General features: G+C 35.2%; 1 protein-coding gene across 1 annotated transcript in view; it reads left to right on the top strand.

The window, feature by feature from the left end:
• The window catches only part of FSIP2 (fibrous sheath interacting protein 2), a 111,575-nt gene that overhangs the window by 38,524 nt on the left and 45,097 nt on the right, over positions 1-27,954 (top strand). Inside the window, exons 9-15 of the mRNA XM_043894231.1 lie at positions 2,667-2,675; positions 5,225-5,337; positions 6,173-6,218; positions 7,635-7,741; positions 12,027-12,087; positions 21,243-21,300; positions 26,452-26,488. Of these exons, the coding sequence (XP_043750166.1) occupies positions 2,667-2,675; positions 5,225-5,337; positions 6,173-6,218; positions 7,635-7,741; positions 12,027-12,087; positions 21,243-21,300; positions 26,452-26,488 (431 nt within the window). The remainder of the gene's footprint in view (positions 1-2,666; positions 2,676-5,224; positions 5,338-6,172; positions 6,219-7,634; positions 7,742-12,026; positions 12,088-21,242; positions 21,301-26,451; positions 26,489-27,954) is intronic.

The raw sequence follows: 27,954 nt of genomic DNA, 5'->3' as shown, positions 1-27,954 counted from the left end.
ATGCTTTTTGCCTTTTGTAAATCCTGCCTGGTGAAGTAGCTGTTGAAGCCTTTTCCTTATTTTTATTTGGACAGTTTTCTTACTATTGAATTTTTAAAGTTACTACTGTATTCTGAATATAAGTCTTTTTCAGGTATGTGATTTGAAAATATTTTAATCTGTGACTTGCCTTTCAATTTTCCATTTCTAATTATTCAGTATGTCTATCCTTTTGCCCATATTGCACTTTGATTATTGTAGCTTGTTATTGTCTTAAAATGAAGTAGTATAATTTCCAGCAAGTTTATTTTTCTTCCCAGTTTTGATGGACATTTTAATTCACTTGCCTGAGTATAACTTTTATACTCAGGTTTACATCAAAAAAATATGCCAGGATTTTTGAATGAAAGAGAAATAAATCTTTATAGGGTCTTCCAGTTCATAAACATGGTATTTCTTCCTATTTGATTCGGTTACCCTTGATTTCTTTCATAAGTGTTTTGTAGTTTTCAGCTTAGAAATCTTGTATATGTTCTGTTATATTTATGAATAAGTGCTTCATTTTTGGTACTATTATACATGGTATTTTAAAATTTTGATTCCCAGTTGTCTGTGGCTATTGTTTTTACTATATCTCTTTGTACAGATATTTTAGTGGTTGTTCAAGGTAATAGTATACTTACTTAGCTTATCACAATCAACTCTTAACTAGACATTCCACCTCTTTATGTAAAATGTAAAGTGTAAAATGTGGAAAACTTAGCACTACTTTCCTTATTCCTTATTCCTCTCCCCTTTGTTATTAGGTACCTTATATATTATGTCTACATACACCAAACACCCACTCACACAAAGTAATCATTATTTAAATAACTAAATAGAGGTAGACAATCTATTATGTTTAGTCAAATAATTTACATTTTGGTTGCCTTTTAACCCCTGATGTTTCTGTTTTTATGCTTTTTATCCTAACTATTTTTCTGTTGGAGTATAGTTGATTAACAATTTGTGTTAGTTTCAGGTGTACAGAAAAGTAACGTATACATGTGTCTATTCTTTTTCAAATATTTTTTCATGTGAAGAAATTCTCAATTCAGTACAATAAAATTTCATATATTTTCATTATAGTTTGTATATTTTGTTACTTTTTCAGGATCATTTGTATGAATTCTCTTTGATATTGAAAAATTATGAATCTTTTACCTTGTTTGTGGGAAATATTTTCATCATTTTGTTAATGGCATTTTTTAGCCTTTCTTATTAAACATTTCAAACATAAGCAAAAACCAACAGAATACTTATGTGCCTCTCTTTCAATTTCAACAATTCATGGACTATTTTGTTTTGTCTGTGCCCTCAACTTCTCCCTGGTGCCCTATTGTTTTAAAGCACCTCACCCACATTATTTCATCCATCAATATATTACTATGTACCTAAATGATAAGGATTATTTTTAATGCATAACCACAATACCATGATTGCATTACACAAATGAGTAAGTCATTAATGTAAAGTGAAAGAAAGTGAAGCTGCTCAGGTGTTTTCAACTCTTTGTGACCCCATGGATTGTAGCCTACCAGGCTCCTCTGTCCATGGGATTTTCCAGGCAAGAGTACTGGAGTGGGTAGCCATTTCCTTCTCCAGGGGATATTCCCAACCCAGGGATCGAACCCAGGTCTCCCACATTGCAGGTAGACACTTTACCATCTGAGCCACCAGGGAAGCCCTTAAGGGAATTGCTTAATGTAATCAGACATTAAATCACTATTCAGCTTTCCAGTAATCTCATAAATATCACAAAAATATTTGGAAGTTACTTTGAATCTACATTGACAAATAATACAGTAGTTTGTATATCTTCTGAGTCTCTTTTAATCTATGAATTCTCCTTCCATATATCCCTCTTCTTCCCTCCTTCCCTTCCTCCTCTTTTCAAACTACAGTTTATTTGTTTCAGAAACTGAATTGTTTGCCTTGTTGAGCTCCTCAGTGACTGAACTTTTGCTGATTGCATGTCTATAGTGTATGTTATTTCTTCTGTATTTCTAGTAAAGTATTAATTTATTTACTTTCAGGTTCAGGTTCTTTAGCAAGGTTGATTCATAGATGGTCGTGTATCTTTCTATCAGGAAGCACCATAATATTGCATTGTTTTTCTCTTTGTGATATTAACAGCCATTTGTGCTCAAGGCCTGATCCATGGATTAATTATAGATTTCAAAATTGGGTTATTTTAATTCTATCATCTCTCTTTTATAAATCAGACTAGTCTAATAAAAAGAAATTTACTCTCAACTTCTGATTGGTTATATTGTGATACAGGTATTTAAGAAAAGCATACTGATGCTTAATATTTTAGCATCATTTATTAGTTTTCAAAATAATGAATTATTTCAGTAGCATCTTCCATACGTGTGTGCTATGTCACTTCAGTCATGTCCAGCTCTTTGTAACGCTATGGACTGTAGCCCATCAGAATCCTCTGTCCATGGGATTGTCCAGGCAAGAATACTGGAGTGGGTCGCTATGCCCTCCTCCATGGTATCTTGCCCACCCAGAGATCAAACCTGACTGTCTTGCACCACTGGCAGTTTCTTGCATTACAGGTGGATTCTTTACCCACTGACCTACTAGGGAAACTTCCCATATTGCTATTACTGTGCTTGTTTATGCTGAAATTGTGACAGCTCTAGCAGGTAAGAGCCCCTTCAAGATAACTCTTAAATCCTTTTTGACACAACCCTATTGATTTTTGTTAGCTTTCTTGTTAACTCAGAAGCTTATCCTTTACACTGGTTTTCAACAAGTGAATTTCATTGGCATCGTTGAAAAGATGAAGTGATATATATAGTTGGACCTATTTCTGGACATGGTCTTTTGTTTCATTGGTCTGTTTGCCCTTATGTGAAAACAGTATCCTGTTAATTACTGTAGCCTTATAATGAGTCTTGAAATTTGGCAGTTTGAGTGCTCCAACATTTATTGTTTTTCTAGGTTAACTTGGTTGTTCTAGGGCCATTGCATTTCCATAGAAATTTTAATTTTTTAGTTGAAGTATAGTTTATTTACAATATTATGCTAGTTTTAGGTGTAAAAATGATTCACAGTTTTTGGCAAATTATATTCCTTTATAGGTTATTACAAGCTATTAAATATAATTCCTTGTGCTATACAGCAAATCCTTGTTGTTTTATCTATTTTATGAATATAGTTTGTATCCATTAATCCCATACTGATTTGTCTCTCCCTTACTCCGTCTCCCCTGTGGTAACCATGTTTGTTTTCTAAGTCTGTAAGTCTGATTCTGCTTTGTAGAGATTCACTTGTATTACCTTTTGGATTCCACATATAAGTGGTATCATAAAGTATTTTGTCTCTCTCTGTATGACTGACTTCACTAAGCATAATATTCTCTAGGTCCATCCATGTTACTGCAAGTGGCAATATTTCATTCTTTTTATGGCCACATAATATTAATATTCCATTTTGTGTGTTTGTGTGTGTATCTTAAGTCAGTCATTTGTTGATGGGAACTTGGATTATTGTATCTTGACTATTGTAAATAGCAGTGCTGTGAATATTGGCATGCATGTATCTTTTCAGCTCTCTAGTGTCTACAACAGTCATTTGGAATTTTTGTGGGTTCACCTTTCATTTCTTTTTCTTGCTGGCCAGGACTTCCAGAACAATGTTGAACAAAAAGGTGATTGTGTACATCCTGATCTTGTTCTAAAATTTAAGGCTAAGTGGTCAATATAAACTAAATTATTAGCTCTAGAGATTTGAAGATAACTTCTATCAAAAGAAAGACATATCCTTTCATACTCCCATTCACTAAGAAGTTTTATCATGAATGGGTGTTGAGTTTTCCCATGTTTTTCCTTGCATCTTGGAGGTAATCTAAATTTGCTCCTACTGTAGTAAGTTACTTTGACTTATTTTTGAATAATAAACCACCATATTTCTTGGGATAAGCATCACTATTCATTATGTATTATTTTTTAGTATATATTGTTAGATTCAGTTTATTTATAATTGTTACATCTTTTGGCATGGGAGGATATTAACTGAGTTTTTCTTGTAATGTCTTGTAATTTTTATATGATTTTTATATCTGAGTGATTCTGATCTCAAAGTATGAGTTAGGAGATGAGTTTACTCCTCTTCATTTTTCTGGATGAATTTGTGTAGAATTAGTGTAAATTCTTTCTTTGGTATGTTGTATAATTCTGAAGGAAAGTCATTTGAGCCTCGAGTTTTCTTTGTGGAAATGTTTTAAACTACACATTCCATTTATTAAATAGATATGATGTTCTTCATATTTTCTGTTTGTTCATGAATGAGATTTGGTCATTTTTTTTTGCTTTTTATGGAAAATATATCTCATTTTATAACTTATTGCTATACCTTTTCATAATTTATTATTTTTAGTATTATCTATAGACTCTGTTATGCCATTATCTCTGTGTCTTCTCTTTTTTCTGATCAGTCTGACTTATCAGTTTTATTAAACTGTTTATTTTCTCTTGTTTTTCTATTTCCTTTTCACTTGGATCTTATTTCTTTTCTTCTGCCTATTAAGTGTGACAAGGATGTGGAAGAATTAAAACTTTGATACACTGCTGAATAGTATGATATGGTACAACCACTTTGGAAAACAGTTTGACATTTCTTAAAAATTAGACATATACCTACCATATGACCTAGCCATTTACTACTATGTATTTACTCAATAAAAATGAGAACATATATTCACAAAAACTTGTGCAGGTAAATTCATAAATATTTGTAAGTTGCCAAAACTGTAAATCTCAAACAACAGGGGAGTAGATAAAAATAATTGTGACAAATCCATTGCAATGGAATAATTTTTAGAAATAAAAGGAATGAATTTTTAAAACATACAATATTATGTTAACAGAAAGAAAGCAGGCAAAAACAGAATACATACTATATGATCCCATTCCTATAAAATTCTAGAAAATGCAAATAAATCTTGTTTTAGAAGTACAGAGCAGTGTTGTCAGAGATTGGGAAGAAAGAGATAGATGATTACAAAGGTGAATGAGAGAACTTTCAGGGGGTATTATAAATTTTATTTTGGTTGTAGTGATGGCTTCACAGTTATGAGCATATTTTTAAATTCAGGAAACCATGTAGTTAAAGTAGCACAGTTTATGTTACTTCAATTATACTTCAGTGAGTTCTTTTTAAAAATATGCTGTTTCTCTTTCATTTCTTTCAGGACCCTCTGTAAACACTCTTCATAGATCTCTAAGTAGTTCAAAGAATGTTGCCAAAAAAACTGTACCTGCTGTTGTTTGTCAGCCAGACGCACAAGATGATGCTGAACAAAAGGTATAAAGTTATGTCTCAAACTTTTGTATGCTGATTATTAATTTATTTTGTTAACTGTTGCTTCTATGAACCATCTCCTTGTCTAGCATGTTAACTTATCTGTTAGGGATATTAGGGTCTATTCCTGAGAACTGATCCTTTTCCCTATATGGGTTGAATTACCTTTGTGCTAAACTCACTATGTAATTTAGCAGAAACTGATCCAAACAATCATTTAGCAACTGCAATGATAATAATATCTAACGTCTATTGTGCATTTGTTGGCCAAAACCCTATGGCTTTTTCCAGAAGGAAGGGAAAATGAATAAACCAGTCACACAGGATACAAAGGAGAATAATACATAATCTTTCCTCTTAAGGACTTGTTTAGGGAAGCAGACAAACACAAAAAAATGTTTTACAGTAAATAAAGAATATGGAAAGATAAATTTTATTTTGATTCTAAGCAATGTGTTTTTAAAGCATTAATTGGATTAGAATAGTTTGGATTATATTTCCCTGAAACAAAGCAAATGACTAAAGTTTTTAGAATCAGCCATTAAATAGATTACCATGAATTTAAACAAAGTATAGAATACTGGAAGAGGAGCAGATTTATACATGGCTACATACTAAACTCAATTTTGAACTAGTGAAATACCTATAGAACTAGTACCTACCTGTAGAAGGTACTATAGGAGGCTGGTATTAAGTATTGCCCCTGAGATAGTTTTCATGAGAGAAAAGATTAAAGACAAGAAAATCTGTATTAATTTGGTTGATTGATGGAAGGCAAATCTCTTTAAGAAGTAAAGTTACTAATGAATGTTCTTATCTTTAATGTTGTGCCATTTAGAAAGATGGAGAGACAAGTAGAAAACCAAGTGTTTTTGATGATAGAGGTAAGAAAATAAAGAATATTTCATAATTGTTCTGTTATTTGTTAAGTTCCTAAATATGGTTTCACCATATAGTTTCTCAAGTTGTTTTACTTGATTATAAAACTCATGGTTATTTTGGAAAATAAAGCATGATATGAAACTATTTATGAATTTTGATTTTTAAATTAGCCTAAAAATTTGAATGATTTCTTGATGAGTATGGTTTTTGAAAATTGTGAGGTATATGCATGAGACAAGTGCTCGGGCCTGGTACACTGGGAAGACCCAGAGGAATCGGGTGGAGAGGGAGGTGGGAGGGGGGATCCGGACGGGGAATACATGTAAATCAATGGCTGATTCATGTCAATGTATGGCAAAAACCACTACAATATTGTAAAGTAATTAGCCTCCAACTAATAAAAATAAATGGGGGGAAAAAAAACTAAAAAAAAAAATTGTGAGGTGTGGACAAGTTAGCATACTTGCTGTAGCTGTTCCAGTGATCAGTAGAGTAAGGTACTGACATACTGTGGTTCAGTAGGTTACAATACAGAGCACTTCCCAGGAAGGCCCTCATATTCCACTGCCATATATTCCTTATAGGCAATATATCCTAACTTGTATCTCCTCATGAGTGGAATATACAAAAGCTAAGTTTTTCTGCATGTTGTTAGATTTCTGGAAGTCACTTAAAGTACTTCCATGCATATCCTACAGTATACACACATAGAACATGCTAGAACCCTCCACACCATAGCCAATGACCACCTCAGATTCAATACAGAAATCAAATTCTTCATCCTCTGTTTTTACCCAGGCACAAAACTTACTAATCTTTGACTTTTCCTCTTAAATTTTGTATCCCAGCATTACCAGTCTCTGTCTAACCTACCTCCTTAATTCCTCTTCCCCTCTCCTCTTTTCTATTGCCAAAACAGCTGACTTTGTTTTGTCCATCTTTGAATATTTTAGTAATCTTTCCCCAACCTCTTCCTCCTCTTTTTAATTCACTATATGGTTTGGTATAAAACCAATTTTCCGAAAACACAGTTTTGGTTATTCACCTATTCAAGTTGTGAATGGTTTTCCATTGCAGGCTAAATGAAATGCAAATATCCAGTTACACCTGCCAGTGGTTTGTGATTATAGGAATTAAATTGGCATAGTAGTATATGAATTAGGATCAGAGGTTAAGGATCTCAGACTTGGTTTTGAGGGCAGTGGTGAGCCACTGGAAACTTGTAGGCACTGAACATCAAAAAAGCACATGTTATTCTTGGTGATACTTCCTTAACTCAGGTGAATCCCCAATTGATGTAACCCAGTGATTGTGCTCAGTCAGCAGGGAGAACACTGAATCAGTTCTTTTCATGAACATTCATCCTTAATCCAGCAATATTATCTTTTTGTATGTAATTGTTTCTCTTCTTTGTCCAGGGGAGCCATATGTCTCAATTCAAGATTCAATGATTTCACCTCAGAATTCAGCTACGAGAAATGTTCCCAGATCTTCACTGTCTTATTTGAATCGTTCAAAAGTTGAGGTAGATAATATTTTCTTTGCTCCAAATGCAAATAATAAATGAAGTACAGTTTTATGATCAACACTGGTTAAAAAAAATTCATTCATGAAGCTACTATATAGAACAGCTTTACTTGCTGAAATTAATCATATCCTAAAATTCCCCAAAATAGGCTGCAACATATAGTTCATGGTACATACCTGCAACCTTCAGAGAAAGTATCAAATTAGGCTTATTTGATTGGGCTTTGGGTAGTGCTGATGGAGTGTTCTGAGACAGACCATCTCTTCCCATTCCCTTTTTGACTAATGATCAGTTACTTGCTTTTGAAAAGTTACCAGCAAAAGTTCAGGGTGTGGCTTCTGGGTATTACATAAATGCATAGATACCTTTCTCTGTGGGTTGCCAACTTGCTATCACATGAGTCAAAAACCACATCTTCCATTACATTAGCAGCACAGTATTAACTGGTTGAATTCTTAAAAACTTAACATGATTTAAAAGAGATTTCAGTATACTGGAAATTTATTAAATTTTTTCTAAATGAATTCTATTTGATTACAGTAGAAAGTAGCATCATTTTCCATGTCTTCTAATGCATAATTTTTGAGAGAGTCCATTATATACAATTCATAAATGTGTGTTTAATATAATATGCTTTTCTGTAGCATAGTTTTATTATGAACAAGCAGTTTATGTTTCAATGTTCTGCTATTTTAATAACCACATTAAGCATGAAAAAGAAATTTTTTACTAACTCTCAACATCTGAAGTCCTCATATTGCCCAATAAATATTGAAGACTATGTCATTTACTAAAAACCAAAACAACAACAAAAAAATGAAAAACTTCTTAAACTTCTTTAAATACATTTTATTATTAACCTTTTTTGAGTAATGTGTATATTCTTAAATTTGCCATCCATATTTCTTGAAAATGAATATTAAATGTCCACAAATATCTAGTTTATTATGAGAAATACCATTAGAATTTTATCATGAAAAGTATTACATCCTGTTTCCAACATATTGTTCAAAGCTTACCACTGTCAGAAAATGTATGTCTGATGGTCTGTGTTCAACACTTTTATCTGGAAATTTAAAGTCTATTGTGAATTCACTGATTAGCTCTAGAAATCAACAAATTCAGCAACGTTGTGGGATACAAGGTCAACACACAGAAATCACTTGCACTCCTATATACTAGCAATGAAAAATCAGAAAGGAATTAAGGAATCAATACCATTCACCATTGCAACAGAAAGAATAAAATATCTAGGAATAAACCTACCTAAGGAGACAAAAGACCTGTATACAGAAAACTATGAAACACTGATGAAAGAAGTCAAAGATGACATAAAGAGATAGAGAGATATTCCATGTTTCTGGGTAGGATGAATCAATATTGTGAAAACGACTATATTACCAAATGTAATCTACAGATTCAGTGTGATCCCTATAAAATTACCAATGGCATTTTTCATAGAACTAGAACAAAAAAATTCATGATTCATATGGAATAGCCAAAGCAGTCTTGAGAAAGAAGGATGGAGCTGGAAGAATCAGCCTTCCTGACTTCAGACTATACTTAAGTGCTACAGTCACCAAGACAGTATGGTACTGACACAAAAACAGAAATATTGACCATTGGAACAAGATAGAGAACCCAGAGATAAACCCACGTACCTACAGGTGCCTTATTTCTGACAAAGGAGGCAAGAATATACAATAGGGCAAAGACAGCCTTTTCAATAAGTGATGCTGGGAAAATTGGTCAGCTACATGCAAAAGAATGAAATTAGAACACTTCCTAATGCCATACACAAAGATATGGATTACTCAAAATGCATTCAAGACCTAAATGTAAGACCAGAAACTATTAAACTCTTACAGGCAGAATGCTCAATGACATAAATCAAAGTAAGATCTTCTGTGACCCACATCCTAAAGTAATGGAAATAAAAACAAAAATCAACAAGTGGGACCTAATAAAACTTAAAAAAAAAAAAACTTTAAAAAACTTAAAAAAATAAAACTTAAAAAAAAACTAAAAAAATTTTAAAAAGTGTTTGCATAAAAAAGGAAACTACAAACAAGGTGAAAAGACAGCCCTTGGAATGGAAGAAAATGATAGCAAAGGGAACAATGATAAAGAATTAATTTCAAAATATACAAGCAGCTCATACAGCTCAATACCAGGAAAGCAAATAACCCAGTCAAAAAGTGGGAAAGGAACCTGAAGAGACATTTCTCCAAAGAAGATATACAGATGGCTAACAAGCACTTGAAAAGACGCTCAACATCACTCATTATTAGATAAATGCAAGTCAAAACTAAAGTGAGATACCACCTCACACCAGTCAGAATGGCCATCATTGAAAAGTCTACAAACAATAATTGCTGGAGAGGGTGTGGAGAAAAGGGCACCCTCTTGCATTGCTGCTGGGAATGTAAACTGATACAGCCACTATGGAAGACAATATGGAGACTCCTTAAAAAGCTAGGAATAAAACCACCATGTGACCCAGGATTCCCACTCCTAGACATATACCCTGAGGAAATCAAAATTGAAAAAGACACATGTACTCCAATGTTCATTGCTGCACTTTATACAATATCTAGAACTTGGAAGCAACCTAGATGTCCATCGACAGATAAATGGATAAAGAAGCTGTGGTACATATATACAATGGAATACTACTCGGCCATAAAAAGGAACACATCTGAATCTATTTAATGAGGTGGACAAAACTGGAACCTGTTATACAGAGTGAACTAAGTCAGAAAGAGAAATGTGAATATCATATACTGACACATATGTATGGAGTCTGAAGAGATGGCACTGATGAATTTCTTTTCAGAGCTGCAGTAGAGAAACAGACATAGAGAATAGACCTATGGACATGGTGGGATGAGAGGAGGGAGAAGGGGAGATGTATGAAGAGAGTAACATAGAAATTTATAATACCATATGTAAAAGAGATAACCAATGGGGATTTGCTATATGACTCAGGCAGTTCAAACAGGAGCTCTGCAACAGGCTGAAGTGTGGGCTGGGAGGGAGGCCCAGGAGGGAGGAGACACGGGTGTACCTATGGCTGGTTCTTGTTGATATATGACAGAAAACCACAAAATTCTGTAAAGCAATTATCCTTCAAGTTTTTAAAAAAATTATTTTTAAAGCCTATTGTGGAAATTCCCCGGCACTCCAGTAGTTAGGACGTGGCATTTCGCTGTTGGAGGTCTGGGTTCCATACCTGGTCTGGAACTTAAGATCCTGCAAGCTATACAGTGCAGCCCCCAAAAAGGAAAAAGTCTATTGCACCTGATTCACTGCTCTCAAACTCTCGTATATTCAGAGAATCTGCATTCTGCCTTCCAGCTCTACTTAAACATTTATTCTTTTAGTGTTGTTAAAAAAAAAATGTACCTGTTCATCTATTCCATTGAGTTAGCTTCCTTACTAATCAGTGCACTCCAAAGATACTTAATTTAACAGTAAATGATATTGTGCAGAAAAGAACAAGCTTGAGACTGCTGACTTTGTAGTGGCTTGCTTGCAAGACTGGCCTATGGCTAGTATTTGGAAGCCTGGCTTTTCTAACATTCTCTAACTGATATGAAAATTCCCCAACTGAACAGTGCATACATGTACCTAGACTCTGCAGAAAATGTGATTTTTGTTGAACATCTGATTTCCTTTTGAGAGACTAGAATTTCAGATATGCATTAGGCAGAGGATGTCTTCATGATGAACCTTCAATAAAATCCTTAAGTGCTGAGTTTCTAATGGATTTCTGAGGCAAAACATTACACACATGTACTTTTATTGCTGGAGAAAAGAGCATGTTCAAATGTGTCCTTTCACAGGAGGGAGAAAGCAACTGTGCTTGTATTTTCCCAGACTCCTCCTGTCTTTCCCCCTTACTTATCCTATAGTGTATCCTTTTACTATTAATATAATAAATATTAGATGTGAGTACAACTATATTCTGAGTCCCATGCGTCTCAGCAAATTACCACATGTGCATAGTCTTGTGGCCCTCCTATAATATATATATAATATATAATATAATATAAATATATTTATATTATATATATAAATATAAATGTAAAGTTGTTTAATTCTGTAAATAATAGATGTAATATAACCATCAAAACACATGCATTTCTTTAAAAATTGCTTTAAAAAATTTAAGAGTTCTCAAAAATCATAAATCTTTGTGTTTTAAATATATAAATAACAGTTGATCAGATCCTGGAGAAACGTATTTGAAGAAATTTGTTTTGTTGTTTGTATTATGTAGAAGGAGATAAATGTTGACTGGAATGGAAGATCAAAGAGAACAAACCTGTTCTGCGAATCAGGTAAATATCAACAGCTGTTGAGTAAATCGTGGAGTCTGTTAATTCATTTTTTCAACTAACATTTATTGAGCTCCTGATTCATGCCAAGTGGCGCTAAAGACTGAAAAAAGAAAAAACATAGTTCAGTTATAGTGTAGTAAGGAGATAGACATGCCAATAGCCACACCCAATAAGGTAAGTACAATAAAGAAAGTAGGTGTGCATACATAGCAGAGGAAATATAAAGAAGACAATGCCTAGATCTACCTAGGGTCCTCAGAGAAGCCTTTACAGAATAGGTCATAATTAAGACATGAAGGATGAGAAGCAATTTTCTATTTTAATTTTGAGAAAATTGATACTTTTTAATAATTGTTCTTTCTCTAAATATTGAGTACTTTTCTATCAAGAAGTTGCCTTGAATACTGTTTTATGATATACATAGATGACACATAAATATGTGAAACATGGGATAGATTGATTTGTGCATTAGTTTATTCCTAAGTAATTTTATCATTTTTATAAATATTTTCTACATTCATGTATAAATAGGTTCCTAATGCTAGAGAAACACAATAAAGTTTTTAATCTTTTATTGAATTATCTTATGAAAATCTCTTGTTAATTTTAATATTTTTGCTCATCTCTTTTTTCTTAATAAATAATTATGTGAAAAAATTCTTAATTCCCAAGTGTTTGTGCTCATTTTAATATCCTTTCTAAATATAATTACTGGAACTTCCAATATTAAGTGGCATGGTAGTTAACAATATGCCTATTAAATTTTGTGTTTTACCTGAAATAGTTTTGATGTTTCACCATTTAGGGTATTTGCCATTGGTTTTGGTAAACACACTTTTATTATCTTTAAATAGTGTTTTTCCTATCTTATTAGGAATATTATGGCTGATGATGAAATTATGAATTTATTTTATGAAATAAAGTCATTTGAAAAATCTTTTCTAGTACCTATTGATATAATCATGTGATATTTTCTCCTTTGATTTATAAGGATCATATTGACAGATTCTATCATATACTATTTTCCTAATCAGAAATAAATCGCACTCATATTTTACTTTTGTATATTCTTTAAATTGAAGTAAAACATAATCAGGAAAGACTACAAAACAATACAGCTTAATGAATTAACAAAGGAAAACACCCATGAAACCACAACATAGGAGAAATAGAACATTGCAAATCTAGCAGAAGGAAAGCCTAGTTATACTCACTCCCAAGCAATATTCTCTCTTCTCACCAAATACTATCATTATCATATAAACTATTCTGATATAGTTTATATATATATATAAATATATACATATATATATTTGTATATATTAGTGCAGGTCCCTACCATCTTCTTATCAAACCAGTACTCCACTGTCCTCATTCCAAAAGCCTTGTAACATATCTTGATGTCCAGTAGAGCAAGTAGAGTATCTTGGCCCTTTGCCTTTCCATATAAATTTTCCAAGAGTATATTTAAGTTTACTTTAATTTCCCTCAATAATACTTAATGCTTTTGTGTCTTAAATATATCTATTGGATTTATTCCTGGGAGCTTGATTTTTTAATGATAATTTGAATAGTATTTTTGAAATTTGTATTTTTATATTTATCAATAGTCTAATGAAATAAAATTGTTTTCTATATTAGTAAGAAACCTGTGTAACCTCAATTATTATTCCTAATAATTCATTTGCAGATTATTTTAGAGTTTCTACACATATCATTGTTTCTTACAAGTGTCAGTATTTCTTCCTTTTCAACCCTTTATTTATTTATTTATTTTTGACATTTTAACTGTCTAGTAGCATTAGTCTTTCTCAAGAGATAAGTCATATGGTCTGGTATTCACATCTCTTTAAGAATTTTCCACAGTTTATTGTGATCAACACAGTTAAAGGTTTTGGCATAGTCAATAAAGCAGAAATAGATGTTTTTCTGGAACTCTCTTGCTTTTTCGAGGATCCAGTGGATGTTGGCAATTTGATGTCTGGTTCCTCTGCCTTTTCTAAAACCAGCTTGAACATCTGGAAGTTCACGGTTCACGTATTGCTGTAGCCTGGCTTGGGGAATTTTGAGCATTACTTTACTAGCGTGTGAGATGAGGGCAATTGTGTGGTAGTTTGAGCATTCTTTGGCACTGCCTTTTTGGGATTGGAATGAGAACTGATGTTTTCCAGTCCTGTGGCCACTGCTGAGTTCTCCAAATTTGCTGACATATTGAGTGCAGCACTTTCACAGCGTCATCTTTCAGGATTTGAAATAGCTCAACTGGAATTCCATCACCTCCACTAGCTTTGTTTAAAGTGATACTTCATAAGGCCCACTTGACTTCACATTCCAGGATGTCTGGCTCTAGGTGAGTGATCACATCATCGTGATTATCTGGGTCATGAAGATCTTTTTTGTAAAGTTCTTCTATGTATTTTTGCCACTTCTTCTTAATATCTTCTGCTTATGTTAGGTCCATACCATTTCTGTCCTTTATTGAGTCCATCTTTGCATGAAATGTTCCCTTGGTATTTCTAATTTTCTTGAAGATATCTCTAGTCTTTCCTATTCTATTGTCTTCCTCTATTTCTTTGCATTAATCACTAAGAAAGGCTTTCTTATCTCTCCTTGCTATTCTTTGGGACTCCGCATTCAAATTAGTATATCTTTCCTTTTCTCCTTTGCTTTTCACTTCTCTTCTCTTCACAGCTATTTGTAAGGCCTCCTCAGACAGCCATTTTGCTTTTTTGCATTTCTTTTTCTTGGGGATGGTCTTGATTCCTGTCTCCTGTAAATTGTCATGAACCTCCATCCATAGTTCATCAGGCACTCTTGTCTATCAGATCTAGTCCCTTAAATCTATTTGTCACTTCCACTGTACAATCATAAGAGATTTGATTTAGGTCATATCTGAATGATCTAGTTGTTTTCTCCACTTTCTTCAATTTAAGTCTGAATTTGGCAATAAGGAGTTCATGATCTGAGTCGCAGTCAGCTCCTGGTCTTGTTTTTGCTGACTGTATAGAGCTTCTCCATCTTTGACTGCAAAGCATATAATCAGTCTGATTTTGGTGTTGACCATCTGGTGATGTCCATGTGTAGAGTCTTCTCTTGTGTTGTGGGAAGAGTGTGTTTGCTATGGCTAGTGCATTCTCTTGGCAAAACTCTATTAGTCTTTGCCCTGCTTCATTTTGTACTCCAAGGCCAAATGTGCCTGTTACTCCAGGTGTTTCTTGACTTTCTACTTTTGCATTCCAGTCCCCTATAATGAAAAGGGCATCTTTTTTGCGTGTTAGTTCTAAAAGGTCTTGGCGGTCTTCATAGAACCGTTAAACTTCAGCTACTTCAACATTACTGATGGGGGCATAGACTTTGATTACCTTGAAATTGAACGGTTTGCCTTGGAAACGAACAGAGATCATTCTGTTGTTTTTAAGATTGCATCCAATACTGCCTTTCAGACTCTTTTGTTGACCATGATGGCTACTCCATTTCTTCTAAGGGATTCCTGGCCATAGTAGTAGACATAATGGTCATCTGAGTTAAATTCACCCATTCCAGTCCATCCTATTTCGCTGATTCCTAGAATGTCAATGTTCATGCTTGCCCTTTCCTGTTTGCCCCCTTCTAAATTCCCTTGATTCATGGACCTAACATTCCAGGTTCCTATGCAATATTGTACTTTACATCATTGGACCTTGCTTCTGTCACCATTCACATTCACAACTGGATGTTGTTTTTGCTTTGGCCACATCCCTTCATTCTTTCTGGAGTTATTTCTCCACTGATCTCCAGTAGCAAATTGGGCACCTACCAATCTGGGAAGTCCATCTTTCAGTGTCGTATCTTTTTGCCTTTTCATACTATTCATGGGGTTCTCAAGGCAAGAATACTGAAGTGGTTTGCCGTTCCCTTCTCCAGTGGACCACATTCTGTCAGACCTCTTCACCATGACCTGTCTGTCCATCTTGGGTGGCCCCACACGGCATGGCTTAGTTTCATTGAGTTAGACAAGCTGTGGTCCGTGTGATCAAATCGGCTAGTTGTCTGTAATTGTAGTTGCTTCTTTACCTGCATACAGATTTCTCAGGAGGCAGGGAAGGTAGTCTGGTATTCCCAACTCTATAAGAATTTTCCAGTTTGTTGTGTTTCACACAGTCAGATGCTTTGACCAAGTCAATAAAACCGAAGTAGATGTTTTTCTGGAACTCTCTTGCTTTTTCGATGATCCAACAAATGTTGGCAATTTGATCTCTGGTTCCTTTGCCCTTTCTAAACCCAGCTTGAACATCTGGGCCATATCCAAGTTTATCTTGGTAAACTGAGTCTCTTATATTGTGTAGTGACCTTTATCATGAGTCATACTTTCTGTTTTAAATTCACCTTGTCTAATATTAATATAGTTGTATACACTTTCAATCTTTAATGTTTAGATGTAGCTCTTAAAAATATTTCTGGATTTTCCTTCACGTTATTCAGTATTAGCATTTCTGATTTTTAACTGAAGTAAACTAGTTATATTTATGTTAATTATAGATCTTTGGGAGATTTTTCCTTCCTTTTCTTGAAGTTGATTCTCCTTTTTAATATATGCATAATATATATGTTTAAATTAAGCATATTATATATATTTTTTAATTTATTATTTTCTCCTTTCTTTTAGAATATTAAATGTATTTTAAATACAGTTTTCTCTCTACTGTTTGAAAATGTATATTTCTTTTGACAATTATCCTTAAATTTTAACATGTATACATAAAGTTAGAATATTTCAAAGTGGGTATATTTTACTTCTAATCACAATCTCATATTTACCTAATAATTTATCAAGTAAAACATTCAAAATTAAACTGTTTTCCTCTTTTTCATACAGTCAAGCTGTATTTATATTTACTCAGATATTTATCATTTTGTTGTTGTTCATCATTCCTTTTTGCATTTCATACTTTATGGAATCACCTTCATTCTTCCTAAAGTATATCAATTCTTTAGAAATGTCACTAATGAATACATTTTGTTAGTAAACTCTGATTTTATTTGCTAGAACTATATTTATTTGCTATAGGATTTAATTAATTATGGCTGGATATACCAGTTCTCAGTTATGTTTTTTAGCACTTTAAGAAGATTGTTCTACTTAAATGATCTACATTCCATTCTACTTAATTTCATGTAATCAAAGAGTGATCATCCATCTCCCTGACCTTCCCACCCCCTGCCACGCACACCACACCACAGGCTGCTTTTAAGATCTTGCTTCACTTTAGTATCACTATGATGAGCAGTTCCAGATATGTATCAGCTGTATTTCTCTCCTATATTGCCTCTTCTCATTTTATTTTTTTCTCCTAAAATTCCAAATATGTATGTATGTATGCATGTGTCTGTGTGTGTGTATTTCCCTTTCTACTTCTACATCCTCTAAAAACCACTGTATTTTCCATTTTTCTCTATAGCATTCTGGTTAATTTCTTGAGTTTGTCTTCCATTTCAACCATTCTCTCTTCAGTTATATCTATTTTACTATTATATTAATTCAATACACTTTTAGTTTATAGAATAAACATATACATTTTATATATTATAAATATGTACTTTATATTTATTTAATATATAATATATTTTAATATGTAAAGTATATTTTATACATTATAAAATTTCTCATTTTCCAGATTTGACTGGATTTTTTGATAGGTTCTATGATTTCCAATTACTTTATGTATTTAAACATATGAAATGCATATATTTTATATATCTGATAATTCAGATATATGAAATCTTTGAGGTCTAATTTTAATATTTCTTTTTCCTGATAAAAGGTACATTGATTTTTTTTTTATTTGTCTATGTGTATGACAGGGATGTGTTGTTACATGTTAGCTCATTTATGACAGAATTCTATATTTTGATAGGATGTATTACTATGTAGAAACTCAAACTGCACACATTAAATATGTACAGCTCTTGGAATATTATACTTCAGTAAAGCTGTTAATTTTTTAATATACTTCTGCTAGGCATCTGGGAGAGCTATAAGTACAGGTTCATTTTAAATTAATTTCTCATTTGGAGGTTTATGGACCATAAAGTGAATTTACACCTGAAAATCACATAAGAGATAATCTGTGGTTGTGAATTATTAAGATATATTTTTATTTTCTCCTTTTCTCCCTCTTCCACACTGATACCAAGGCATAATGTGTTTGTGCCTTGGTATCATGTGCATCTCTGTGCCACAAATTTATTTAAAGACAGCTCTTTCACCAAGAGTGTAGCTCTGTGGGATCCAATATGTTTTTTATAAGCTCTAGGTTTCAATTTCCCATATGACTTGAGCCTGATATATTTTAATTCCCTGGCTCTCCATTAAGTTTGCAGTTACGGCCGATGGGCAGAGGGCAGGTATCAGCTTCAACATTTCCTTATGGTTCTATATTTATGTTCCCTCAGTTTCTTACTCTAAAAGACTTCTCTTTCCTACTTGAAACGTTATCATTTTAAAGAAGATAGCTATAATGTTGTATACAGAATTCTAGGAAAATATTTTGATTTGCTACAGCATATTAATGAAAACCATAGAAGAGTTTTTTTCTTTTATTTTGCTTTTAAAATTGTATTATCCTCACACTTAATTTCTCAGTTATATGAAATCTTAAATTGAAGTACTACTTCTCAAAATCTGAACACACACAACAAATATATCTACACAAACTCAAAAAGGTCCATAGGATTTAAGTAAGACTTTTTATATACATCATTGTTACATATTTGCTACTCATTCATTGGGATAAACAAGAATTACCACTTAAACTTGACTTTGAACAGGCTGTAATTACTAATACTTTTCTGTATCCAACACATTCTTTTTGTCTAAAATTTTTATTTATTTCTACATTTGCATAATTAACAAACTAAATCCACTGTGCCTGTAGAGATGTATGTAAAAATTTCCTGTCACCTGTATCCAGAATCTTTACTATTAGGTTGGTACAAAAGCAATTGCAGTTTCAGACCATGAATTTTGAATCATTATAATTAGGCTTAAGCACATCTTTATTAATCAAAATAGGAGCCGAACACATTTTTGCCAGTAAGAAATAAGTTGGTTTATTTCTGTGTTGCAAAAATCCATGCTCCAGGAGTCAATGAACTCTTGGAAAGCATTTTCTGTCTCCTGCTGGTTATGGAAGCATTTTCCCTGCAAAAACTTGTCAAGATGCTTGAAGTGGTAGTCAGTTGGCAGGTCAGGTGAATATGGCAGATGAGGCAAAACTTCATAGCCTAATTCATTCAACTTTTGAAGTAATGGTTGTGTGTTGTGCAGTAGGGCATTGTTGTGGAGGATAATTGCAGCTGGGTGTTGTTATGAATAAGAATTGGGCCTATTCTGTTGACCAATACCAGCTGCAGGTGTTGCAGTTTTTGGTGCATCTCATCAATTTCCTGAGCATACTTCTCAGATGTCATGGTTTTGCTGGGATTCAGAAAGCTGTAGTGAGTCAGAAGGTTATCAGACCACCAAACAATGACCATCACTTTTTTTTTTTTTTTGATGCAAGTTTGACTTTGGGAAGTGGTTCAGAGCTGCTTCTTCGACCAGCCATTGAGCTGGTCATTGACAGTTGTATGAAATCCACTTTTCTTCACATGTCACACTCTGATAGAGAAATGGTTCATTGTTTTGTGCAGAATAAGAGAAGATGACACTTCAAAACAATGATCTTTTGATTTGTGGTCAGTTCATGAGGCACTCACTTTTCAAGGTTTTACACCTTTGCAATTTGCTTCAAATGCCGAATGACTGTAGAATGTAGTTCTTTGGCAATTTCTCGTGTCATTGTTAAGAGGGTCAACTTCAATGATGGCTCTGTGTTGGTTGTAGTCAGCTTCCAATGGCCAGCCACTATGCTCCTCATCCAAAGCTCTCATCTCCTTTGCGAAACTTCTTGAACCACTGCTACTGCAGTGTACATTCATTAGCAGTTCCTGAGTCAAATACATGTTGCTGTTGTGAATTGTCTCCCCTGCCTTATGACCCATGTTGAACTCAAATAAGAAAATTGCTCCAATTTGCTTTTTATCTAACATCATTTTTATAGTCTAAAATAAGCAGCAAGTAACAAATAATTAGCAAAAAAAATAAATAAATAAAGTGAGAAATGTGCATTAAAAGGAGGTATATCAGTTATAACCACATTTATTTAAGAATGGATTCCAGGATCAAACTGTTAAGTTCAATGTTAAACCGCAATTACTTTTGCACCAACTTAATAAAACCCAGTAATGGAATCTTACTAGATTACATACGAGGCAAATTAGATGATATTTGAGTGAGAGAAGACTAATGGCCAACAAATCAATGAATAACTTTCGAGGAAACATTAATAGTGTTCTCAAAAAATGAATGTTGGGGATATAGTGTTGGATTCCTATCGTACTCGGGAGGACAGAAGAGCAGACCTTCAGTCTCAGCGTGGCACAGTCAGTGTACAGTGGGACCGGCAGAATGCTTTAGGAGCACTGGAGCAGAGTGTCCACGCATGCTGTGTGTGCTTAGCTGCTCTGCCATGGCCGGCTCTTGCGGCCCCATAGACGGGAGCCCACCAGGCTCCCGTGTCCACAGGACTCTCCAGGCAAGAATACTGGAGTGGCTTGCCATTTTCTTCTCCAGGGGATCTTCCCAACCCAGGAACTGAACCCAGGTCTCCTGCATTGCAGGCAGACTTTTTAACAGCTGAGCTATGAGGCAAGTCCCAATATTCATTTACTTAGTTCCAAAGAAGTCTTTCTAGAAGAGTTAACATAAGCTGAATGAGACCAAAAAGATAAGTTAAAAGAGGACATAGGGTGCTCCAGACAGAGGAAATGGCAAAACAAGGGCCCAGAGGCATGGAAAATACGATACACTTAAGAAGTAAGTAATTCTGTGCCTCTGATTCATAGAATATATATGGAAGACTTGCCAGTGAGGATACTAGAGAGCTAAGAAAGAACATCAGATTGTACGATATATCTTATGCCTTGCTAAGGAATTTAGATTTCATTGTGGAGAGTCCCTGGAGGCTTTTAAACAAGACTGATAACAGAAAAAAGACCTATTAAAGGACATGAATTGCCATTTTATAATTTGCTGGGGAAGGATGCAAACTAATTGTTCTTTTTCTGCTAAATAGGACTTCAGGCTCCTGCCACAGCCCAGGGTATTTTCCCTTCTTGTGTTTTTTCAAATACGTAAGTATCTAAGAAAGTTAATATATAATTATAAATTAATATTCTAAGAAGTACATGAGTGATGTTAAAAAGCAAATAATTGCATGGGATCCTCCATTGTAGTTCTACTTAGATTTAGTGAACTGATGTATTTTGCAAATTCTCATCACTAAGGTTAAATTGTAAAGTAGACAAGTGAATATTGTTCCATTTCCTTCTCTATTTCCTTATCCCACTGTGGCTCCACACTCACCCTATGTTTAGAGTCTTCATGGCACTTTCAAATATGACCTCTTCTCTTCAGGTAGCTTTCCAGAATCTAGACTTGTCTCTTTGCCTTTATCCCCTTTTAAACATTTACCTTTCCTTGAACTTTTTGAGATTACAGACTTCCTAAATATGGTAGATTAGTTTTAATTTTTAAATTTTTAATTAGTCATTCTTATCCTAAAATGTGTTTGCTGTATAATCCAAAATAATAATCTCTAGTGATGGCACTTGCCTTACTTTGAAAAAGAGATTTGGGGTACCTCAGGGGTTTTTATTCCTCAAACTGGTGGTGATCAGTTTCTATTGGTATTTAGATAAGGCTTTCTCAATGTTAGAGCTGAGAGACTTATCATTTTAGACCCAACACTGTTACCTTAAAAAAAAAAAAAAAAGCAATTACCCAAATAAGATCCAGCTTCAGTTCAGTTCAGTCGCTCAGTCCTGTCCAACTCTTTGTGACCCCCTGAACCACAGCACACCAGGCCTCCCTGTCCATCACCAACTCCTGGAGTCCACCCAACCCATGTCCGTTGAGTCAATGATGCCATCCAACCATCTCATCCTCTGTCGTCCCCTTCTCCTCCTGCCCTCAATCTTTCCCAACATCAGGGTCTTTTCCAGTGAGTCAGCTCTTTGCATCAGGTGGCCAAAATATTGGAGTTTCTGCTTCAACATCAGTCCTTCCAATGAACACCCAGGACTGATTTCCCTTAGGATGGACTGGTTGGATCTCCTTGCGGTCCATGGGACTCTCAAGAGTCTTCTCCAATACCACAGTTCAAAAACATCAATTCTTCGGCACACAGCTTTCTTTATAGTCCAACTCTCACATCCATACATGACTACTGGAAAAACCATTGGCTTGACTAGACAGACCTTTGTAGACAAAGTAATTTCTCTGCTTTTTAATATGCTGTCTAGGTTGGTCATAGTTTCCTTCCAAGGAGTAAGCATCTTTTAATTTCATGGCTGCAGTCACCATCTGCAGTGATTTTGGAGCTCAGAAAAATAAAGTCCGACACTGTTTCCACTGTTTCCCCATTTATTTGCCATGAAGTGATGGGACTGGATGCCATGATCTTAGTTTTCTGAATGTTGAGCTTTAAGCCAACTTTTTCACACTCCTCCTTCACTTTCATCAAGAGGCTCTTTAGTTCTACTTCACTTTCTGCCGTAAGGGTGGTGTCATCTGCATATCTGAGGTCACTGATATTTATCTTGGCAGTCTTGATTCCAGCTTGTGCTTCTTCCAGTCCAGCATTTCTCATGATGTATTCTTCATATAAGTTAAATAAGCAGGGTGACAATATGCAGCCTTGACATACTCCTTTTTCTATTTGGAACCAGTCTGTTGTTCCATGTCCACTTCTAACTGTTGCTTCCTGACCTGCATACAGGTTTCTCAAGAGGCAGGTCAGGTGGTCTGGCATTCCCATCTCTTTCAGAATTTCCCACAGTTTATTGTGATCCACACAGTCAAAGGCTTTGGCGTAGTCAGTAAAGCAGAAATAGATGTTTCTCTGGAACTCTTGCTTTTTCGATTATCCAGCGGATTTTGGCAATTTGATCTCTGGTTCCTCTGCCTTTTCTAAAACCAACTTCAACATCTGGAAGTTCATGGTTCACATATTGCTGAAGATTGGTTTGGAGAATTTTTAACATTACTTTACTAGTGTGTGAGATAAGTGCAATTGTGTGATAGTTTGAGCTTTCTTTGGGATTGGAATGAAAATTGACCTTTTCCAGTCCTGTGACCACTGCTGAGTTCTCCAAATTTGCTGACATATTGAGTGCAGCACTTTGACAGCATCATCTTTCAGGATTTGAAATAGCTCAACTGGAATTCCATCACTTCCACTAGCTTTGTTCGTAGTGATGCTTTCTAAGGCCCACCTGACTTCATATTCCAGGATGTCTGGCTCTAGGTAGGTGATCACACCATTGTGATTATCTGGGTCGTGAAGATCTTTTTTGTTCAGTACTTCAGTGTATTCTTTCCACCTTTTCTTAATATCTTCTACTTCTGTTAGGTCCATACCATTTCTGTCCTTTACTCTGCCTATCTTTGCATGAAATGTTCCCTTGGTATCTCTAATTTTCTTGAAGAGATCTCTAGTCTTTCCCATTCTGTTGCACCTAAAGCTGGCTAGATGGTATTGAATTCTGTTAGCTTTTGCTTGTCTGTAAAGCTCTTGACTTCTCCTTCAAATGTGAACAAGGGCCTTGTTGGGTAGAGTATTCTTGCTTGTGGGTTTTTCCCATTTGTTACTTTAAATATATCATGCCACTCCCTTCTGACTACAGAGTTTCTTCTGACAAATCAGCTGATAACCTTATGCAGATTCCCTTGTAAGTTATTTGTTGCTTTTCCCTTGCTGCTTTAATTATTTTCTCTGTCTTAAAGTTTTATCAGTCTGGTATGTGTCTCTGTGCATTCGTCCCTGTGTTTTTCTATATGGGACTCTGCACTCCCTGGACTTGAGTGTTTTCTTTCCCATGTTAGGGGTTTTTCCAGCTATTGTCTTCTCAGATACCTTCCCAGGCCCTTTCTCCTCTTCCTGGGACCCCTGTAATTGGAGTGTTGGCTGGTGTGTTTAACATCCTAGAAATCACTTAGACTGTCCTTTCTTTTCATTCTTTTTTCCTTATTTGTTCTGCAGCAGTGAGTTCCACCAGTCTGTCTTCCAACTTACTTATTTATCCTTCTGCCTCATTTATTCTGCTATTGATTCCTTCTAGTGTATTTTTTATTTTAGTTATTTTATCTCTGTTCTTTAAATCTTCTAGTGCTTTCTAAACATTTTTTATATCTTCTCAGTGTATACCTCCATTCTTTTTCCAAGATCTTGGATCATCGTTGCTAACATTATTGTGTATTTTCTTTCAGGTAGATTACCTATCTCTACATCACTTACTTGTTCTTCTGGGTTTTCATCTTGTTTCTTCATCTAGAACATATTTCTCTGATGGCTCATTTTGTTTCACTTTCTGTGTTTGTGGTTTGTGTTCCACAGGCTGTAGGATCATAGTTCTTGCTTCTGCTGTCTGTCCCTGGTGAGTGAGGTCAGTCTAGGGGCTTGTGCAGGCTTCCTGTTGGGAGGGACTGTACCTGCCCACTGGTGAATGGTGCTGGATTTTGTGCCCGTGGTGGACAGGGCCATGCCACGGGGCTCAGGACAACTTTAGCCAGCCTCTTTGTTGATGAGTGGGGCTGTGTTCCCATCTTGTTGGTTGTTTGGCCTGAGATATCCCAGCATTGAGGCCTGAAGGCTGTTGGATAGGGCCAACTCTCAGTGCCAAAATGGTGACCTCCTGGAGAGCTGACACTGAGGAATATTCCTTGGGACTTCCGCCAACTTCAAGGAGACCTTTCAAGACTCACAGGTAGGTTTGGCCCAGGTTCCTATGGAGATACTGCCTTGTTCTGGGTCCTAGTGCATGTGAAACCTTGCATGCACCCTCCAAGAGTGGAGTCTCTGTTTACCCTAGTCCTGGGGCTTCTGCAGTCAAGCCCTGCTGGCCTTTAAACCAAATTCCGTGGGGTCTCCTACTTGTGATGCTAGACCCCTAGGCAGGGAAGCCTGATGTGGGGCTCAGAACTCTCAGACCTCTGGGAGAAACTGCAATACGTTTCAAGTCTGTGGGTCACCAACCCAATGTATACGGGATTTGATTATATCACAGAAGCACACTTACTGTTTCGTTGTGGCTTCTTCTATGTCTTTAGATGTAGAATACCTTTTTTCTCATAGATCTAGTCTTTTCTGTGGATAATTGTTCAGCAGTTAGTTGCCTCTTTGGCGTTTTTGTGAGACAAGATGAGCTCAAGTCCTTCTACTCTGCCATCTCGTCACCCTTCTGAAAGCATCTATTTAACTGTATACATGTTCTCCAGAGATCTTGGGAGAATCCAGTTTATGAGCAAGCGAACACTGAGTTCATTCCAAATCTGTTTCCTTTGCATGTGACCTCACAGTTCAGAGACACTCATTGCTGCTGGAGCAGGAGCCCATGTCTCATCACTGCAAACTCAATGTCTCATCACCCAGCACAAACTCAGTGCCTGATTTTATAATGTAAAGTACAGGACTAGAAAAAGTGAAAAAGGTGTATCAATTTTATTATAAGTAATTAGGAAAAAGATAAGCAAAGGGCCTACACATTGAAATACATGAAAATAAACGCCTGAAATATACAAAAATAAGTAAGAATCTAAATCTTAGATTTTGTTTTATTAACTATTCTATAATTTTCATTGAGTTCTTGTTACCATGAGAAAATTGCATTGTTGACTTCATTATCATGATAAAAATCTGACTAGAATAAATGATAGAATATTGTCATACATAGAAAAGGGCTACATCTAAATTTGTATTTAAGAGGGCTATAAATGTATTATTTTAACCCATGGTTATTGAATAGTTATCACATAATTCCTTGCTGTTTGATGAAAGCATGGGTAAAACTATGGGATTTGAAAGGGTAAGTAAAGGATTATCTGAAGCTCTGGTTAAATGTCTTGCCACTTCATGCTGCCTTTTAGCAAACATGAAAGACTAGCTTACCTTCTCCCTCCAAGCCTGTGTCCTTTCCCAGAGGACCACACAGCAGGAATGTCTAAGGTGGGTCAGAAGTAGAATTTTCTAATAGACATTTTTATGCAACAGCTATAATTCTGCTTCTGAGTATTAAGGCATATGGGCCAGTATCAAAGAAGGAAGAGAAATAGGTGGTGGGGGATGGAAATACAGTTTATTCTTCTGAATTTCTGTTAAAAAAAAAAAAAAACTTTCAGATATAAAGAGAAAAAAACTGATTCAGTGATTATAAGTTTTGGAAAAAGCTACATAAATTCTTGACCCTAAATAATAACAAAATTATCAACCTTTCTTGACTTTACAGAAAACAGCATATCCTACAAAACTGCTTGCAAGAAAAAGTATGTATCATAAAACTCATTGATAAAGCAGCATATTAATGATAATTTTAAATGTTTCATAGTAGAAAAAAAAACTATGCAATCATTCACTGATATTAATGTCCCTCTTTGCTCATTTTTTCTTCTTTAAAGTTCACTTTCAGTTAATTCTTAGATTTTGCAGTAAGGTTCTCATAAAAAGATAATTTTGCCCATTCAGGAAGAGGTCTCATGGAGATGGGCAGGAAGTCAGGGGAGGAGCATTCAGGGACCTAGCCATTATAAGAATAGTGTCAAATAACCATAAACCCATTCTTTCATGGGAAGCCACTACACATCACTTTGCAGACTCGGCTCATGAGTTGGGATGCTTGGATTTGTCCCGAGTCAGTTTGGTGGGAAGGGACCTAACCACCTAAGAACAAAACATATTAGGAATAGCTTTCTTTCATATGTCATACTTAGCCTAAGAATAATAATGTAGTTCTATCATTTATGATCTCTGGTAGTAAGAAAAGCAAAAAGCAATATATATATTGAATGTCTCAGTTTATATGTCATAGTAGATTATAATAAATTGTTTTTACTCAAAACATTTCATTTTGGATGTTATATAATGTTTTGGATGTTGTATAATGAATGCAAAATGTATGAGAAGATTCAAGGATTAGAGTAGAATATAATGGCTTTCCCTGGGGTGCCCCCAAACACCATGTGTCAAAAGAGAGTATGCTGCATAGGTGTTAACTTATCTTTGATTGTTGGCCTAATATGGGTATAACTGTGTGCTTGTTGTTCAGTTGCTAAGTCGTGTCCGACTCTGTGACCCCATGGACTGCAGCACACCAGATTTCCCTGTCTTTCACTATCTCCCAGATATTGCTCAAACTCATGTCTGTTGAGTCAGTGATGCCAGCCAACCATCTCATCCTTTGTTGCCCCCTTCTCTTCCTGCCTCAGTCTTTCCCAGTATCAGGGTCTTTTCCAAGGAGTCGGCTCTTCACATCAGGTTGGCCAGAGTATTGGAGCTTCAGCATAGGTCTTTCTCATGAATATTCAGGGATGACTTCCTTTAGGATTGACTGGTTTGATCTCCTTGCCGTCCAAGGGACTCTCCAGCACCACAATTTGAAAGCATCAATTCTTCAGCACTCAGCCTTTTTTATGATCCAATTCTCACATCCACATATTACTACTGGAAAAACCATAGCTTTGTCTATACTGACCTTTGTCAGAAAAGTGATGTCTCTGCTTTCTGTGCTAACTTAAGGCAGTATTTTGGGTGTTAACAGCCCCATTACAGAAATCCTTTTTTTTTTTTAATTCTCCTGCCCACATGACAGCTTTCCAGGCTTTGCTGCCAGTTTACTTATGTTTACTAGTTTTTGTTTTAAGAGTCATAACAATTTTGAACAGACTATTAGTTGAGAGTCCCTTGGACTGCAAGGAGATCCAACCAGTCCATCCTAAAGGAGATCAGTCCTGGG

The sequence above is a fragment of the Cervus elaphus genome, chromosome 33 (assembly GCF_910594005.1).
Source record: "Cervus elaphus chromosome 33, mCerEla1.1, whole genome shotgun sequence".
Lineage (NCBI taxonomy): Eukaryota > Metazoa > Chordata > Mammalia > Artiodactyla > Cervidae > Cervus > Cervus elaphus.
This window is presented reverse-complemented; position numbering and strand designations above follow the sequence as displayed.